At 43.2% G+C, this 18,965-nt stretch overlaps 1 protein-coding gene across 3 annotated transcripts in view; it reads right to left on the bottom strand.

Moving 5' to 3' along the window:
• Positions 1-323: 323 nt before the first annotated feature.
• The window catches only part of NSD1 (nuclear receptor binding SET domain protein 1), a 78,818-nt gene continuing 60,176 nt past the window's right edge, over positions 324-18,965 (bottom strand). For all 3 annotated transcript variants that reach the window (XM_075209159.1, XM_075209158.1, XM_075209157.1), the window contains exons 20-23: positions 18,491-18,632; positions 17,380-17,486; positions 7,560-7,749; positions 324-4,614 (exon numbers count right to left, since the gene is read on the bottom strand). In XM_075209159.1, the coding sequence (XP_075065260.1) occupies positions 3,131-4,614; positions 7,560-7,749; positions 17,380-17,486; positions 18,491-18,632 (1,923 nt within the window). In that variant the 3' untranslated portion in view covers positions 324-3,130. The remainder of the gene's footprint in view (positions 4,615-7,559; positions 7,750-17,379; positions 17,487-18,490; positions 18,633-18,965) is intronic.

The raw sequence follows: 18,965 nt of genomic DNA, 5'->3' as shown, positions 1-18,965 counted from the left end.
TACTGTAAGCACCAATAAGGATTTTTCTGGTTGTGTGACTGTAACAAGCATATATCTACTTGTTTGAAGTGCTTGATTTTCGCATTTTCAATATTCAAACAGTTCATGTAAAACAAAAGAAAAATAAACTGGAGAAACCTGCCCATATGGTATTACCAACTCACATTGTCTATCAATTAGTCAGGGTTGAAGTCCCTTCCACATTCCACCAGTGAATCAGTGAAGACAGTAGCTAGACTAATTACAATATCAAACACAACACTGACCTTGAACTGGAATCTGTTTCACTTCTTTGTGAGCACAAAACACACTACAGACAGATGAAAAAGTCAAGTGAAATATATGTCTTGTAGTGTAAGGTATACGCTGAGCAAACTATGTTTTAGACAAACAACTTATAGATGTGTGGTATCTAAATTCCTGCAGTGACCAAAACACCACACAATGACACAGTACAGTGAATAACCAAAAGTAACGTTCAACTTTACAGTATTGTGTTTTCTTCTATATACAAAGTATTACAGTACATATTCATAGAAGGGGCATAAACACCTTCCACTAGTGACAGGAAATGCAAGAACCTAGTTACAGAGAAAAAGAAAGATACAAATAAAAGTGTGAGAAACACCAGTTTCAAATATGCCACCTTCCCAACACATGATGGACCTTCTTGTTCCCTGTATTATATCAGTTGTACTGATCGTCCTTTTACACAGTCAGTAGGATGGAGCAGAAATTCAGTACAGAGCTTTGCTTCACTTTTACAGAGTTGGGTAGCACCAGTAAATGTGGAGTGATTAACATGGTTGTACGCTGAAGAGGTTTATTCCAGAGCCTAGAGTGCAGTCCTTTTGTCATGGATAGTCATCAAACAGTACAAATCCTTACTTGTTTAAAAATTAAACAATGGTAGCATTTTGGATGGCATGGGTATGTGGAATGACCTAGATGTATGGTACTTTGTTTCCTTACAATGGTGGCAGCATCAAGTTCCACACAAACAAGTTAACTTAATATCTCCCCTGATCAAATCTACTTATACCCTTCTCAATAAAGGACAAATGTCGGCCCCTGCCCCTCTGTGTATGGTTTATAATGTACAAGACTGATGGTTTCACATTTATATTACCTGCTTATTGTGTTGAAAGGAAGGCTGCATCAAGTTTAGCTAGGAGAAGCACACCTCAATACTTGAAGCTGACTTCACAGAAGCATTTGTTTCGCCAAACCCGTTTCTTTTGCATCACTTAAAGACCTACATTTCAAAGTTGGCCTTGGGATGGCGCAGATCTATTGCAACAAATGTTCTGCCACCAATATACAAATGATATATTAGCTATATGTTACAAACACACACTGAATGACTGGGGGGATCCATGCCACCATCTACATGATAGCAGTGTTAAATGGTTATAGCTTATTTAACACCTCTGCTGTGGCAATGTCTGGTCATTGAAACTGGAGAAAATAAAAGGCAGCATTTTTTGTGACCACCACAACTAAATGTTGGTGGGAGGATATCACCACACAAAACCACAATTCTCCAACTCCATGCATTTAAAATGGTTTAAAACACAATGGTCTAGTTTATTAAAAATAAAATATGAAACGAGAGAGTCCCTCCAACTCTCTGAACCAAACCATTGAAGGATAAAACTACAAATGTTCACAGGACTGAAGGAACAAACAAGAAACAGAAACAAAGTAAAAACTCTGCTCACATCATCGAGGCACTGGTATAGACACCAACACCAATATTCACAAGGCTTCAAAACAAAATACAGTAAAACAATAAGCACAGCTGCCCATAGCACCATAATTCCCAGCTTAAGATTGCTCAGGTTCAGCAAAGGCAGATTTGAGTTTAATGTGCAGAGAAAGTTGAGATAGTGTGGTGTGTGTGTTGAGCTGGGGGCGCTGGCTATTGGCCACTGCCAAAGGATGCCTGTATATGCAGAGCCAGAAAAGCTGCAATATCCTCCTCTTTCTTTCATGTGACTTTAACAACAAACAGTTAGCATGTCATATGTGCTCTTAAGCAACTATCCTTGAGATATTCTGTAGCTTAGCACCACTTGCACTTAATAAAATTTGAACTCGAACAGCATGTTTACCCCATAAAAGCTCTTCTCATTCCATCTTTCCAAAATAAGGTAATAATGGACAGTATCCATCTGCAGTGTTATATCCTTTGATCCCAAGCAGTGGCTAAAAACTCCCCTACCACTATTTTTTCATGTATTAATATTGTTATGGGACTTAAGACTATTATGACTACAGAACTACTCATTAAACATCACATCTTTTTGCAGCACATTATCAATAGCATTATGAAGGTTCGGACACAGTGCTATTTCTTCTTAGATTAGTTTTCTACAATCATCTTCCAAAACTGCAATAAGACTGTTCAATGGGCAATAGTTGTAGGATGTAGTCTGCTGTATTGGAAGGATTCACATTAACAAGTTTAATACTGCACAAACACCCTTCAATTTACTCAGTAATGCTATTCAGTAATGCTAGTTGTATTTTGGCATGAAGAAACAAATCTAACAGAATACCCTATAACTATGTAGGAAGAAGCTCAGGCATGCAGTGACAGATCTGAAGATTAGACCAATTTGACCCAGCAACAACAAGAGATCCCAAAAAGCACGCACAACTCATCTGAGGTCCACTGGCATTAAAAGGTTTCCTGAAATCCTCTGCTTAAAATACAACTCTCTGTAATAAGGCACCCCTCATTCTCTAGATTATTTGTAGACCTAACACATTGTCAGAAGTGCCTTATTGCTTTTTTTTTTTTTTTTTTAAAGTACAGACCACAGCCTCTTCCAAATAAGAGCAGTTGTCCTGGTCATTTACTGAAAACACAAATTCACTGATGAGTTTAAAGACTTAAGCAGTTCATCATCAGTGATGTGACTCATAAGTCTTTTCCTGCAAGAAGCCAACAACTAAACAAAAGCAAAACTAAACATAGCAGTCTGCCCGTTGAGTGTCTACAGTATGATTACAGACACTGGTTTGTGTACAAACATGGCAGCTGCAATTGTACAATGCTTTGTATTTCTCACACAATGAGGCACAACCGTCCCTTTCCATCTGTTCTCTACTTTAGTCCTAGATTTCATTTCTTTTCAGGTGTAACACACAGGGCAGGACAAAGGTTAGATGTAGTATGTGGCTGGCAATCTGTAGCAAAGTCCTGGTCAATAGAAACAGACTCTTCCTGCAGAAGATCTATGGATTGTTTTTCTACGGAGTCAACTGAAAGGAAAGATTTCTCTATGGAGATACCTTCTGGTGCATGGCTGGAAGATTTGCCAAATGGAGAGTGAGGCCCCTCTTTGGGGATTTTGGTTTGGGGTTTTAAAATAGCGGCCAAGGAGTTCTGTATTGAATTTAAAGGTCTTTCTAATGGTGTTGGGTTCACGGACTTCTCTTTCTCTGTGGCAATAGAAAGCACTGCTTTAATGGCATTTGGATCCTCTGGAGAAGTATGAACTGATGGTTTCTTTGATACCGGTGTAGACTGCTCTGAGTCTGAGTCAGAGGCTTGATCATTAACATTTACTAGACTTTCTTTCGGGAAAGGGGTGCTCACTTTTTGGCAGGTATTTTTAGGCTCCTGTTTAGCAGTGATAGAAGTCAATTGTTTCTGTAAAGGAGTATTACATTTATCTTTAGGGATATTAGGTAGTGGTCTCTTAACACGTGTAAGTACATTGTCTGAGTGTAGCCCACCCTGGCTCACTTTCACATGATCAGATTTTTCTACTAGAGCTTTGATTTCATCAGCCAGAACATGTTTTTCCACAGGTGCCCGTCGTTTTACAGTGGTGGTTAAGAGCACCTTTCCAGCCTCTGCTGAGTACTTTCCAGCTGTTGCCAATACAACTTTTCCTGTTGACACAGGTTGTTTCCCTCTAGGAGATAGCAGCACTCTACCAACTGATGAAGAGTTCTTCCCTACAGAGGTCAATAGTACATTCCCAGCAGGCAGATTTTTCTTACCTATGGAAGCTAGCAAAACCTTTCCAGAAGATAAAGTTTTCTTCCCCAAAGAGGCCAAGAGCACTTTCCCAGCAGGCAAAGGCTTCTGTGCAGTAGATGCTAAAAACAACTTTCTACCGGTGGAAGACTTCTGGCCAGCAGATGTCAGAAGTATTTTGCCAGCAGGCAGAGAGGTTTTCTCAGAAGACCCTACCAAAACCTTCTCAGAAGACTTTGAGTTCTCCCCCAATTCATTACTAGATTCTGGGGTACTAGTGACTGAGGGAGTCCCCAGCACCTTTCTTAGTGTAGGATTTTGTTTATCACCAGAGGAACTTTTCTCCTTGGTGCTATGTAATGTGCCTTTTGTTGGATGAGGTGACCCAGACAAATCATTTTCTGTGCTAGAGGAAGATTCAATTTCCCGAATTTCTCCTGGCTCCAAAGGATGAGGCCCACATGGGTCATGTTCAGTGCAAGATAACCGTCCATCCAACTTAGAGATGAAGAGCATGCCCTCACGGTGCTGCTTGCAGAAGGAGCTGGGGCACATCTCACAAAAGGAAGCTGCCTCCTTGTTGCAAACATCACATTGATGCCATGGACACTCCCACTTGCCTAGAACAAGAAAAGGTCTAGAATGTAAACAGTTCACATCAAGTGTGTTTATTAACAGACACGTTCTGCACTGCAAACACATCAGACATTATTAAATATAGAACATATAGGCTACAGAATAAAAATGGATTATGCAGGAACTCTTATCCCTAATCAACACACAATACTCATTGTACACCCGCCCCCTTGTTTTAGAACTTTTAGCTGCAATTGCAGCTGAAGGGTAAATGTATTAGCCTGCACATTTTGCAAGTCGCTGTTTTAAATTTGCCCTGCAAAGTTGCCGAATATCAGACACTTGCAAAAAGTGCAGGTAAATACTTTTACCCAAGAGAGTCTGATTGGGAAATAGTCTCTAGCTGCTTTGCACATCTGAGACTGCACATTTTGCAACTACTTCTTTGCAATATTGTGAGCTTCATTAAGCTGGATGCAATCCACTGGTGAACAACCATTTTGAAATTGTTGCAAGCACACATGCATACAGTGGGTCAAATAAGTATTGAACACATCAACATGTTTCTCAGTAAATAATTTTTTAATGTGGCCATTGTAATGAAATTTACACCAAATGTCAGCAACAACCCTTGCAATACACACATGCAAAGATATCGAACCATAGATGTCCATGAATTAAATTTTGTGTAATAATGTGAAATGACAGAGGGAAAAAGTATTGAACACTCTTCCAGAAACTTATTTAATACTTTGTACAAAAGTCTTTGTTGGGCTTCAAGACACACCCTGCATGGCAAAAACTAGTTGCATGCATTGCTCAGGTGTGGTTTTGCCCCATTCTCCAAAGCAAATAGTCTTCAAATCTTGAAGTTTCCGTGGGCGTCTTCAAAGAACTCTGATCTTTATTTCGATTCCATAGATTTTCAATTGGATTCAAGTCAGGTGATTGGCTGGGCCATTCTAGCAGCTTTATCTTCTCTATCTGAAACCAATTGAGAGTGTCCTTGGCTGTAGATTTGACTGGTAGATGGCAGCAGATTTTTAGCAAGAATGTCTCTGTACATTTTTCCATTCATCCTCCCTTCAATTATATGCAGTATGCCAGTACTGTGTGCAGAAAAACAGCCCCACACCATGATGTTCCCACCTCCTAACTTCACTGTTGGTATGAGTTCAATTTTGCTCTCATCTGACCACACTATATTGTCCCAGTATTTCACAGGCTTGTGCAGCAAACTTTAAACAAGCTTCAACATGTTCTTTCTTCAGCAAAGGAGTCTTGCGTGGTGAAACATTTGTACCTGCTAATTACAGGTCTTTCTGAAGCTCTCCACACGTGGTCTTTGGTTCTTGGACAACTCTTCTTATAATATTTTTTTCACTCCTCTGTCAGAAATGTTGCGGGGTGCACCTGGTCGTGGCCGGTTTATGGTTCTTTCCACTTCTGGATTATAGCCCCTTCAGTGCTCACTGGAACATTCAGCAGTTTAGAGATCCTTTGGTTTCCAATGAATTCAGTATGTTTTGCAACAATAAGATAGCAAAGGTCTGGAGAGAGCTCTTTGCTTTTACCCACCATGAGATGTTTCTTGTGTGACACCTTTGTAATGAGACACCTTTTTATAGGCCATCAGTTGTAGCTGAACCAGCTGGCAGGATTGTTTTCTAATTACTGATAGATTTCAGCTGGTGTCTTTGCTTTCCATGCCTTTTTGCACCTCCCTTTATTCATTTGTTCAATACTTTTTCCCCGTGTCATTCACATAATTACACAAAACTTAAATTATGGACATCTATGGTTTGATTTCTTTGCATGTGAGGATTGCAAACGTTGTTGCTGACATTTGGTGTACATTTCATTACAATAGCCACATTAAATATAGATTTACTGAGACAAATGTTGGTGTGTACAACTTATTTCAACCACTGTACATGGGTACATATATAAAATACACACAAAGAACGTTATTTAAAATCAAAATGTTGGATTTAGCTATGCATTCATCTCTCTTATCTATACATGCCTATACACACACTACAACGTCAAAAGTATGTGGACACTGGATCACATCCCTATGTGCCCAGGGCCTTTCCACACCATTATTCCTTCTTCACCAGACTTTACAGTTGGCAGTATGACTTTGGGTAGGAAGTATTATCCAGACATCCCCCAAACCCACATTCGCCCATCAGACTGACAGATAGTGAATCATAACTCCAGAGAAAGCGTTTCCACTGCTCAAGAATACAATGGCGGTGTGCTTTACACCACTACAGCTGTTTGTCATTACACATGTTGATCTGAGGTTTGGGAGACAGGGAGACCGAACCGATGGAGCTCCCAAACACTTATTGTTGCTTCCAAAGGCAGTTTGAAACTCAGTAGTGAGTGTTGCAACTGAGGACAGACTATTTGTACGTGCCATGTGCTTCAGCATTCTGCGGTTCCATTTGTCAGCTGAGCTGTTCTCCTAAACATTTCCCCTTCACAATAACCCAGAGAAATTTGACAAACTGACTTGTTGGGAGAGGTGGCATCCTATGACAGTGCCACACTTGGTCGTACTGTAGAGCTCAGTGACATTCACTCGATGGCTAATATTTGACTGTTAAGATTGCATGGCTGTAAGCTTGATTTTATGCAGCTTTTGCAATGGGTGTGGCTGAAATAGCCGCACACACTAATTAGAAGGGGGGTTCACATACTTTTGGCCATATGGTGTGTATTTCTCTCTCTCAACAATGTTTTGTGAACTGCTACATTAGAATATCCAGAAAGACAAGTTTGCAGATAACCGATACGGCCAAAAGCTTTTATAGTTTTAGGTTAGAAAAGATAAGAATGTTCAGCCATAAGTTTTTAAAATGAGCCAAGTTATCTGCCAAGTCCCACCAGCACTTTCCTTTAACCACTGCCATTAACATCACTAAAAATTATCCATAAGGACAGAAGCATGGCACAATATCATGTAATAATAGCCACTTACCGGCAGGTCTACGGGTTAAACTTAAGCAGTCTGCATGGTATACTTTTGGGCACCCTGGCTTCTTGCAGGAAACAAGCTGACCTCCATCTCCACAGCTGAAACATTCATCTTCATGCTCCTTAATCACTTCACTTTTCTTGCGCTTTACATACTTCCTCCTGGCCCTGTCTTCAGACGCTGTGGGCTGGTTCTGAATGCAAAAGTAAAGAAAAGCTGATACAGTGGTAAAGATTACAGAACATCATTAATGGAACTATATAGGGTTCTATTACTATTACCATAACTCCTTTGTCTGCCCACTATTACCTTAACACCTATATCTGCACATACTCCATAGTATGTGCACACATCTGTCTGACTCTGTAGCTCTAAACAGACAGTATTGCTTAATAATAAACATAGTTATTACTAATAACCGTGCACAATATGTGATCAGTATGATATGCTATACTGCCAGAAATAAGCTGCATATTAAAGATATTATATACTTACATTCTTTCCACATTATACCGTGTTATTAAGACCACTTCCACATCAACCTACTCATAATCACTCTAAAATGCTACAGTAACAAGTAACATATATAATGGTCAACATAATTAAAGCACGTCTATATATCTATTATGTTCTTCAATTTGTAGTGTCACCATTACTATGCTGGCCTTCATTTCCTCATTGCTCTGACTTCTGTTCCTGTTTATATTTCTGTATGTGAGCTGATCTGTGTGTAGGCACTTTTGCTTTATTACTAGATTATGCTACTCTTCCCACCATATACAAGAATATATCTGCCTCAAGTATCCCTTGCCTTCCTGGTTTTCACATCCCATGTGTGTCCTCTCTCTTCCTGGGTTTCCCATCATTTCCAGTGTGTTGGAAAAATAGGATTTTTGAACTAACGGTCAATTCCGTCTCATAGTCCATTGGGGGACACTGCTAGACATAGGGGTATAGTAAGTGGTTAAAGGCACTTTAACAAAAAAAAATACTTGTGAGTGTAGCTCCACTCTTACGATACCCCTCCCACAGGCAGGAGTATCCAGTCTATGTATAACAAAGCCCAAAGGAGGGGCACACATAGGTTAACCAGAAGAAACAAACAGTCAACCCAACATACACTACAGAGCAAGGGTGGGCACACAGTGTCCCCAAAAGGACTAAGAGAAAGGGATTTTACAGTGCTTATAAAACTCCTTTTTTCTCTTATGTCCTATTGGGGGACACTGCTAGACATAGTGGACATACCAAAGCTACCCCTAAAGGAAGGATTGCTCTGACACAGCTGCACGTAAAACCTTGCGGCCGCCAAGGCTAGCACCCTGGGATGTAAAGCCCTGCAATCTGTAAAATTTTACAAGAGTGTGGACAGACGACCACGTAGCCACTCAGCACAGCTGTTCAGCTGAAACTCTGACGCGCTAGAGAGGAAGCACCCACAACCCTGGTCGAATGAGCCGACATGCCCCTTGGCACCGACCTAGCTGACCTTATGTAAGCCAATTTGATGGACGAAGAGATCCATCAAGCTAAAGACACCATAGAGGCCGGCCAACCACACTTGTACGAGTCGTACAGCACAAACAAACTGTGGTTTTGTGAAGTTCGCGAACCATGTACAGTAATAATAAGGACTGATCCACAGACTGAGAACTCAGAGAGAAGGCAGGAACCACAATTTCCTGATTCAAATGGGAGAGAAAAACAACTTTGGGAACAAATGAGGGCTTGGTGCGAGGCACTGCTTGGTCTGCATGAAAAACTAAGAAGGGGGGGCACAAGACAATGCCCCCAACTCAGACACTCAGCATGTCGAAGACAATGCCAGTAGAAAAAGCAACTTACAGGTAAGATACCAGAGATCCACAAAGTCTAAAAAGTTCAAACGGTTCTTTGACAAACGCTTGAAGAAGCAAATTCAGATCCCATGGTTCAACCAGGTGCCCAGACGGGAGTAGAACGCAAAGCGCCCCCTGCAAAAGGTGTAAGCTTTCATCAGGATAGCCAACTTAGAAACCTGCAACATCAAAGAGGATAAACGCAAGCCCTTGTCAAGGCCTACCTGAAGGAAGGTAAGCCAACCTGGAAAGGCTGAAACGAGATGTGTGGGACTGATTTCCTTCACACCAAAGAACATATGCTTTCCAGACCCGATAATAGTTGGCAGCGGATGAAGGCTTTCTGGATTCTATCATGGTTTTCACCACAGATGCAGAAAACCCTTTTGCTTTCAGAATCACGGTTTTAAGAGCCACTCTGTTAAAGCCAGTCGACTTGAGTGGCAACGAAGAGGACCTTGTGTGAGCAAGTCCAATCGAATAAGCAATCTGAATAGAGGTTCTATTGCCATCCCGAGAAGATCTGAGTACCATGGACGGTGAGGCTAATCTGGGGCCACCGGGATGGTCATCACCCGTTTCCTTTCAACTTCTGGAGAACCCTAAGAAGCATGGGAAGTGGAGGAAATGGGTAGAAAAGGTGGAATCCCCACAGAATCACCATGGCGTCCACAAATCCTGCGCTGAGATCCAGGGATTTTGTGCCGAAGAGAAGGACTTAGATCTGATGGTGTCTTGGCAGAGCTTCAATGTCTGGGCGCCCTAACCTTGGAGTAGAAGTTCGAACACATTCCTGTGCAGGGACCAGTCTCCAGGACGGACCTTGTTGCAGCTTAGATATTTGGCCTCCCAGTTTTCTACCCCTGGGATGAGGACTGCTGAGATTAACGGAACGTGTAGCTCCGCCCACATTATCCTGGATGATTCTTTCATAGCCCTGACACTGTGGGTGCCTCCCTGATGGTTCAAGTATGCAAATGCTGTAATATTGGTCGACGGATTCTCAGCGGCTTTCCCCGCAGAAAGTTCTGTGTGCAGACAAGCACACTGTAAATTGCCCAAAGCTCCCGCAAATTGATGGGGAGTAACATCTCCTGGGGATCCCACAAACCCAGATATCGGAGAGCCGTTATGAATCAACCCTATCCTAACAAACTGGCGTCCGTCGTCACCAGCGTCAATTCTCACGTCTGGAAAGAGTGACCCTTTTAAAGGTCCAATCAGTTCAGCCACCAGGTGAGGGACTGTCATACAGGTGTGGACAGTCTGATCATCTGCATGTGCAGATGAAGATGGGATTTCGATCATTTGTGCAGGAGTTCCCACTGAAATGACCACGAGTGGAACTGTGCAAAGAGCTCTGCCTCGAAGACAGCCAACAACTTCATTATTATTATTATCATTTATTTGCTAGGCGCCACAAGGTATCCGCAGCGCCGCACACAGTACTAACAGTAGACTATACAGGGTGAAACCATACAGAACAATCAACAAAAAGTACCAATATTTCAGAAACTCCGGCTAGTCATATGCAGTAAAAACGGAGCGGAAGAACAGGTATGGAGACTGGAGGGGTGGGGGCCCTGCTCATACGAGCTTACATCCTAAGGGAGGGTAAACAGACCAGGCACAAGAGGAGCCAGTTGAGGCAAGAGGAGAGAAGGGAGGACAAGCAAAGGGAGGAGATGGGGGTTAAGTAGATGGTTGGTAGGCTTTGAGGAAGAGGTGAGTTTTGAGTGCACATTAGAAGGAGCACAGAGTAGGAGAGAGATGGATGGAACGAGGGAGGTCGTTCCAGAGAAGGAGGTCTGCACGGGAAAAGTCTTGGATTCTGGAGTGGGAAGAGGTGATAAGGGTGGAGGAGAGGCGGCAGTCGTTGGCCGAGCGCAGGGAGCGGGCAGGAGTGTGAATGGAGAGGAGGTTAGAGATATAAGGGGCAGTAGAGTTGGAGAGAGCCTTGTAAGTGGTGGTGAGGAGTTTGAAAAGGATTCTGTAGGGGAAGGGGAGCCAGTGTAAGGCAAGGCAGAGAGGGGAGGCAGAGGAGGAGCGGCGTGAGAGAAAGATGAGTCTTGCGGAGGGGGGAGAGACGGGAGTGGGGGAGGCCAGTGAGGAGGAGGTTACAATAATCAAGGCGGGAGATGATGAGTGCGTGGATGATAGCTTTGGTGGCATCCTGAGAGAGAAAAGGATGGATGCGGGCGATGTTGCGTAGTTGGAAGCGACAGGCTTGGGCAAGGGAATGAATGTGGGGGGCAAAAGAGAGAGAGGAGTCGAGGGTGACACCCAGGCAGCGAAGTTGGGTGACAGAGGAGATGGTGGTGTTGTTGACGACAATAGAGAGGTCATCGTGGGATGGGTGTCTGGGCGGAGGAAAGACAATGAGTTCAGTTTTAGAGATATTTATTTTGAGAAAGCGCTCGGACATCCAGGAGGAGATGGCGGAGAGGCAGCCAGATACCCGAGCGAGGAGGGTGGAGGAAAGATAAGGAGAGGAGATATAGAGTTGAATGTCGTCAGCATAAAGGTGATACTGAAGACCGAACGAGGAGATGAGAGCACCAAGGGAGGAAGTGTAGAACAGAGCCCTGCGGGACTCCTACGAGGAGAGGGTAGGGGGAGGAGGAAGAACCAGACGTGGATACAGAGAAGGAGCGATTAGCGAGGTATAAGGCGAACCAGGCATGGACAGAACCAGAGAGGCCGAGAGAGAGAAGAGTTTGCAGCAGGAGGGAGTGGTCCACGGTGTCAAAGGCTGCAGAGAGGTCAAGGAGAATGAGTACGGAGAAGTAACCCTTGGATTTGGCTGATAGATCATTAGTAACATTGGCCAGAGCAGTTTCGGTAGAATGGAGGGGGCGGTAGCCAGATTGGAGAGGGTCAAGGAGGGAATTGTCCACGAGGTGCCTGGTTAGGCGGCTGCAGACAATCCGCTCAAGTAATTTGGAGGCATAGGGGAGAAGAGAGATAGGGCGATAATTAGCAAGAGAGGTGAGGTCAAGATTGGGTTTTTTGAGGATAGGAGATAAGAGCGTGTTTAAAAGAGAAGGGTACTACACTAGAGGAGAGTGATAGGTTGAAAAGGTGTGCTAGGTAAGAGCAGGCCGTTGGAGAGAGAGAGCAAAGGAGGTGGGAGGGGATGGGATCGAGAGGGCAGGTAGAGGGTGGAGAGGAAAGAATAAGGGAGCGAACTTCTTCACCGGTTGTAGGGCTGAAGGAGCACCAGAGTTGGTTGATGGGGGGAGGTGAAGTGATGAGGGTGGCGGGAGAAGGGGAGGAGGAGATGTTCAGTCTGATGGCCTCAATTTTGGAAGAGAAGAAAGTGGCGAAGTAAGAAGCGGAGAGGGAAGGCGGGAGAGGAGGGAGCTGAAGGTGGCAAAGAGGCGGCGGGGATTGGAGGACTGAGAAGAAATGAGGGACTTAAAGAAGGATTGTTTAGCGAGGGAGAGGGCAGAGGAGAAAGAAGAGAGTATGAATTTAAAGTGGAGGAAGTCAGCCAGGGAGCGAGATTTCCTCCAGAGGCGTTCAGCAGTGCAAGAGCATCTTTGGAGGAAGATGTACCGAATGCACTTCATGTACCGAAGTAGAGAAACTTCTCGTCTCTTCGAAAGGTCCCAGGTTTTGGACTGGACTGATTGGACCTTGTCCAATCTGTAGGTCCAATCAGTCTGGAAGATCAAAAAATACACAAAACCTGGCGCACAGAGATAGGATAATTAAATGCAGAATGTGCGTGAAAACAGGGTGTGCAGCTGTAGAGATCAAAAAAAAGAGACAGCACAAATAACAGACTAAAATAAATAATCAGCGCTGAGTATGATTCGGCAACCCCTCACCAATAACACATGGATTTAATGACAAAATAACATTTATTAGGCATGTGTGAAAAACAGATATCACATTAACCCTAAAAAGACCAGCTGGTACGATATAACAATTATCTCTAATGAGTCAGCGTTCAGTATTAGTCCAACACGGAGTGGATAAAAAATATAAATATATATTGGCCAATATAACACTCCTAGATAGACTCTGTGTCAAAAATGTCTCGGATGCTCGAACTCAAGCTAATAATGATCAAAACGCAACCTCATGAAGTCTGTAAAGCAGGTGTGCCTGTTTGATTCGTATTAGAAGAACTATCATCGATCTACCAGATAACTAGACGAGCCAATGATGGTAGTTATTCAAAGCAACTGGCTGAAGTTGCTCACCAAGATAGATACTTGTAATATTGACTGCATATAGGTGTTGTTACAATTCGACCGATGTATAAATTAACAAAAAGAATCAATAAAATCACCACTTCATCAAAGTCAAATCAAAGGGTTCCTGGATGAGCGAGTCATTCGCTAAAAGTGAAAAAGCGTGACAACTTTATCCGGTAATTAGCAAACATGCAGTATGATACCGTATTAAGATGAATCTCCAGGATTGATCCTATAGGGTTGTGTAATTACTTCACCATCGGACAATAGACGTTCAAATGTCTCGGTCGCAAACCTCCTTGGAAGTGTAATGATGGTCCCGATCCGTAAGTGTTGATATTATAACACATCCAAGAGAATAACAAGTTGGAGATACCCCGGTCTCTCGTTACTAACAGCACACCGCTCGATAGTCACTTCACGAGTGACTCAATTCAGCTGGACCCACAAATAACAGCGCTGACCACTGGAACACACACACACACCCAATTAGTCCGGAACACTTTTTGGCATCAGAAGGAACATTTTTTGGCATCAGGTGCCGAAATAGAGATGTAGAAAACACATTCTCTGAGCTAGTATCAGAGAGGATTTTGGGAGGCTGATGATCCAACCATATGCTTCCAGGAAATATAATGCTATTTGTATATGGGGGGAGGGACAGTGTCTGGAAGAATGTTGCCTTCAAAAGAAGGACATCTGTGTAAGGAACCACTATGACTTCCTGCGAACGGAGAAGGCCCGCAATTACCGCCATTACTTTTATAAAGACTCTTGGGGCGGTGGCCAGATCAAAGGTCTGCCATATGGGAACATGAAGGCATGCATCTTATATCCAGAGAAGCCATGAATTCTCCTGGTTTCATAGCTGCAATTAATCTCCATTTTGAAACTTAGGACTCATAACTGCTGGTTGAGGGTCTTCAGATTGAGGATTGACCTGAAGGAGCCATCTGATTTTGGAACTAGGAGAAGGTTGAAGTAAAACTCCAAAACCCTTTCCAGTGGAGGGACTAGAATAACTACCCCCGAAATACATTAGATTTCGGATTGCTAATCGGAGCGCTATGCGCCCGAGACCACAGACTGGAAGCCCTGTGGTGAAAAAACGGCAACAAGGGAAGTGGAGCAGGTCTATTACATAACCTCGAGTGACAATTCCCCTGACCCAGGAGTCAAGGATGATTTCAGCCACTTGTCCTGAAACAGTAGCAGACACTCCCACCCACTGGACGGGGGTCATGTCCTGCAAAGACTGATTCAGTCACCTAGGTATTCCTCTTCTGGAAGGCCCCCCAAGCTTTGACGGAACTCACCCCTCATGGGAGCAGACTGACCCTGTGCAGGGGGTCCTTTAGTCCTGCTGAAGGAGGCGGAAGGACCGAAACCTGGAAAGTTTAGGTCTGGTCTGAGTAACTTGTAAAAAAGAGCGCTTTTCCCCCTGTAGCCTCTGATATGAGCTCGCCCAACCATGCTCCAAAAAAGGGAAAACGGCACCGATTCCAGAGTGCATTTAGAATCAGTGTCAGCGAACCAAGACTGAAGTCACAAGGAGCACCTGTCTGCTATAAAAAGTGCTGAGAGCTTAGATGCAACAGATATGAGAAGGATGCCTGACCTAAAAAATCAGAAGACTCTCTGATGTGATGTGTCAGGACCAATAAACTCATCAGTGGGGCAACCATCACGTAGACCTCTGGCAAACTGTTCTGCCTGGGCTTGAATGGCCTTTTTTACTCAGGCTGAGGATATATCCAGCCTGAAACTACTGCCAGCCGCTTCATAAGCGGAGCAAAAAAAACCGAAACGAAACCCCTTCCCCCAACAACATTTCTCGTCCATGGAGTCTTTCAGTGAAGCTCCTCCTTATAATAGCAGAGTAGCAGTTTTAGCCAACCGGGCTATAGGTGGGTCTACTTTTGGAAGTGTTTCCCATTTGTCAAATAGTTCTAACCTGAAGAGCTTAGAGGGATTCAAACTTTCCTGGCATATTAAAAGGACGGTCAAGTTTTTTCCATGCCTCCGCAGCCATATCCATTAATTAGGGGAGATGGAGTAAAAGAAATAAGTAAAACAAATGAGCCGTTTCATCTGCCTCTTAAAGAGAGAGAAACCAACTGCGCGTGATATTGCTGGGTTTGTAAAGCCTAGAGTCTGATGGACTCTCAACACCAAATCATCTACGCTTTAAACAGTGGATGAGTCTTCCACAGTGGATGAGTCTTCCATGCTATCTGAATCCTCTTCTCCAGAATCTTTTTGTATTTCTCCCTCTTTCTCAGAAGAGAGGACTGAAGTTGAGTCTAAAGTACTAGACTCCTGTCGCTTGTGAGATGATCTTTGCAATGTATTAAGTATGTGTTCCAGTGAGGAAGAGGCCCTGGGCAAACTCTGCAAGGGATCGCGCTACACCTGTAACGGGTAGACCCCTTTGAGATTCACCTACCTCGCGGTGTGACATTATCCTCATGAGTTCTGCTGTGGTCAATGTCAAAGGTCACAGCCACGCGAATTCTTCCACGGCCATAGACGCACACGGGGTCTGGCTTTGATCCCGAAACTTCGTCTTGCAGGCTATACACAGGGCCTCCGGGTCAGATTGTCCACAAAACCATATGGCATTACATTTTGCACAACTGTAATGCTTAGTAGAGCTTACAGCAGGGTTCCGCAGCTACACTGTAGAGAAAATGGCATTTTTGCCGATAATGGTGCTTGGTAGCATGGGAGGAAGATCCAGAGCCTCCACTTGCTATGCTCAATAACGACAGAATGGAAGTATGTGTTCCGGCAGAATCCATTATGTTTTGTGCCCTCCTGTGTGAAGCGCATCCACAGTTGAATACTCCAGTCCAACAGAGCTCTTGCTGCTGAAATATCCCCCCTTCTGTCTGACAATACACGTTGCCTTAGAGGAGGGGTCCCCGACCGGAGCACCAGTCAGTGTCTGCTGCAGTTGCGGCTGTCAGTGCTGACAGCTTGGTTCCATCACATGCAAGGAAGAGACATTGTCCTTAGTAAAAAATAGAATGAAATTAAATAAAGTAGTCAGCCTTACTGGGTATTATAGATAGCTGTCAAGGCTGCTCAACCCAGTTTGGGGACAGGTTTGAAAGGCTGCAGACTGTCCACCCCCTAGGAGGCATCCCTGAGCCCTGCCCGATATTCCCCCTTTAGGAAAAATAAATTAATAAATTCAGTTAAAAATAAAATCCAGAGCAGGAGCCCTGAAAAACATACCCAATGCCTAAGGGCACTAAAACTAAACTGCATACTCCTTCCTAATGGAGGGTTATAGTAGGGGTAAAGCTCAACTTTTTTTTGTTAAAGTGCCTTTGACTCCTTGGAACAGCTACTATACCACTATGTCTAACAGTGTCCCCCAATAGGACGCAAGAGAAACAGGCTTAAAAGGGGAATAACCAGAAAGTTCACTGAACAAGACTTACAGTCTGGGAGAGGGAGTGATGGGAGGAGAGACAGACATACAGCGAGAGAATAGGTCTGGGTTCCTTATTGGTCTTTTAAAAAAAATATTTATCTGTCATTAATACCCCTATAAATGGAAACAACCCTCCTTAAAGGCTACAGCTTGCAGAACCTTCCTCAAAAAACTACACCTCAGACAAGACCATCATGTGCACTCAATAAAAATTGTCAAGTGTGAGGAAGAAAACCACATGGTGCCATTGCAAAACTTCTCAACTGATGCCCTGTACCTCAAGGCCTTACTATTTTCATTCTTGATATTATGACACTACTTCATTTTGGGAAACAAACCTTAGGTCTAACTCCCAGGAAACCACTGCAATTTGGTGCACCACATTTACACACAGTCTTCCCGTTTCCCAGGCATTCCAAGTTGTAATTGAAAGTTAACTCTGTTCCTGAGAAGGTTGGAAACACAAAGGGTTAAGGTCAGAATATGCAACATGGTTTAGTGTTGTTCATACTACTTCCAAACTTAATTGAAAAAAACAAAACAAAAAACTCATTTACTTTATGCTAAATAGACCTCAATTAGAAAAAAAAAATAAAAGTGAGAAAAGGAGGAAGAACTACTTAATGGAGGAGCAACATTGCCCTTCTCTAGAGATCCAAGGGGCCCAGACTTGGATAAAAACACCTGGCCTGTGGTGGAGATAGGCATCTGATAGTGCTCTAATCAGGGCTGCAGGATGTTCAATCACCAAAGCAAATACTAGTGAGGACAATGTGCAGCTCCCTGTCTTATGCCATTATGGATAGAGATTAGATTTGCGGGGAGACATTAAATTAGAATTATGACTGTAAAAGAAGAGAGCGCCCTTATGCCCATTAGGAAGCTGCCTCCCAGGCCAAATTTTTTTGACATTTAAATCATGAACTGCCAAGAAATCCTGTCAAAGGCTTTATTGGTGTCAAGCAGGTGGACAACTACTGGAGTCTTTTTGTTATTAAGAAAATGGATCAGGTTGACAATCCATAGTGTGTTAATCCCTGGCTGGAAACCAAAGGTGATTTCCACCTGATCATGGTGTATTTAAGTGGGCAAGGCTTGTTTTAAGTGGTTGGGCAATATTTTGGCATTAGGCTTCCTAACATTGCTAGTTACAGGGCCATATTGCTTGTATACAGTCTTTCCTCTCTTTATGGATTAACACAAATATTTGACATTGTCTGAAGCATCTCATTGCACATTTGTGTTTTAGACATTTTAGGCTTCGGAAGGTTCCATCTTTATAGCTCATTATGAATACTGACAAGGAAGTCCGCTATTACATTTTCAAAATATCCAATAGGGTTGGCAAAACGTGGACAATATAGCGGTGTCACAATTTACCTTTGCAGTCAAAACAAGAGAAAAAGAAAAACTTGCCAAACTGCCATTTAATCAGATTTAGTTTCTTACCAGCCTTGATGTCACACAGAGCAAAAAGCCCTACTCGAGTGTCGCCATTCACAGTCCATTTCTGAGTCTCGCAGTTGGGCTGGCAGCAGTGGTTCATGAAACGTGCAAAATTTCCCTTTGGCCCAGCATCAATCACACGGTCCTAGAATAAAGTTTGCCTACATTAGCTCTTCTGTGCACAAAAAGCATGATGTGCTGATACTTTACTTCATCTTGCTCCGAGAGAAGTTGCCTCAGTAACGTATCATCACCACCATTTATTTATATAGCGCTGTGCAAAGAATATTTCTCATTCACATCAGTCGCTGCCCCATTGGCGCTTACAGTCGAAATTTCCTGACACACACACAGATTAGAGTTAATGTTTTTTTTGAGCAGCAGCCAATTAGTATGTTTTTGGGTCCACATTTCAATAAATGACAGTAGGTCAAATCCTTTTATCGTTATGAGTAATACCTAATAAATTATGAAACAG

This window comes from Mixophyes fleayi, chromosome 4 (assembly GCF_038048845.1).
Source record: "Mixophyes fleayi isolate aMixFle1 chromosome 4, aMixFle1.hap1, whole genome shotgun sequence".
In the NCBI taxonomy this organism is placed as follows: Eukaryota; Metazoa; Chordata; class Amphibia; order Anura; family Limnodynastidae; genus Mixophyes; species Mixophyes fleayi.
Note: the sequence above shows the minus strand (reverse complement) of the source record. Positions and strands in the feature narration are given on the sequence as shown.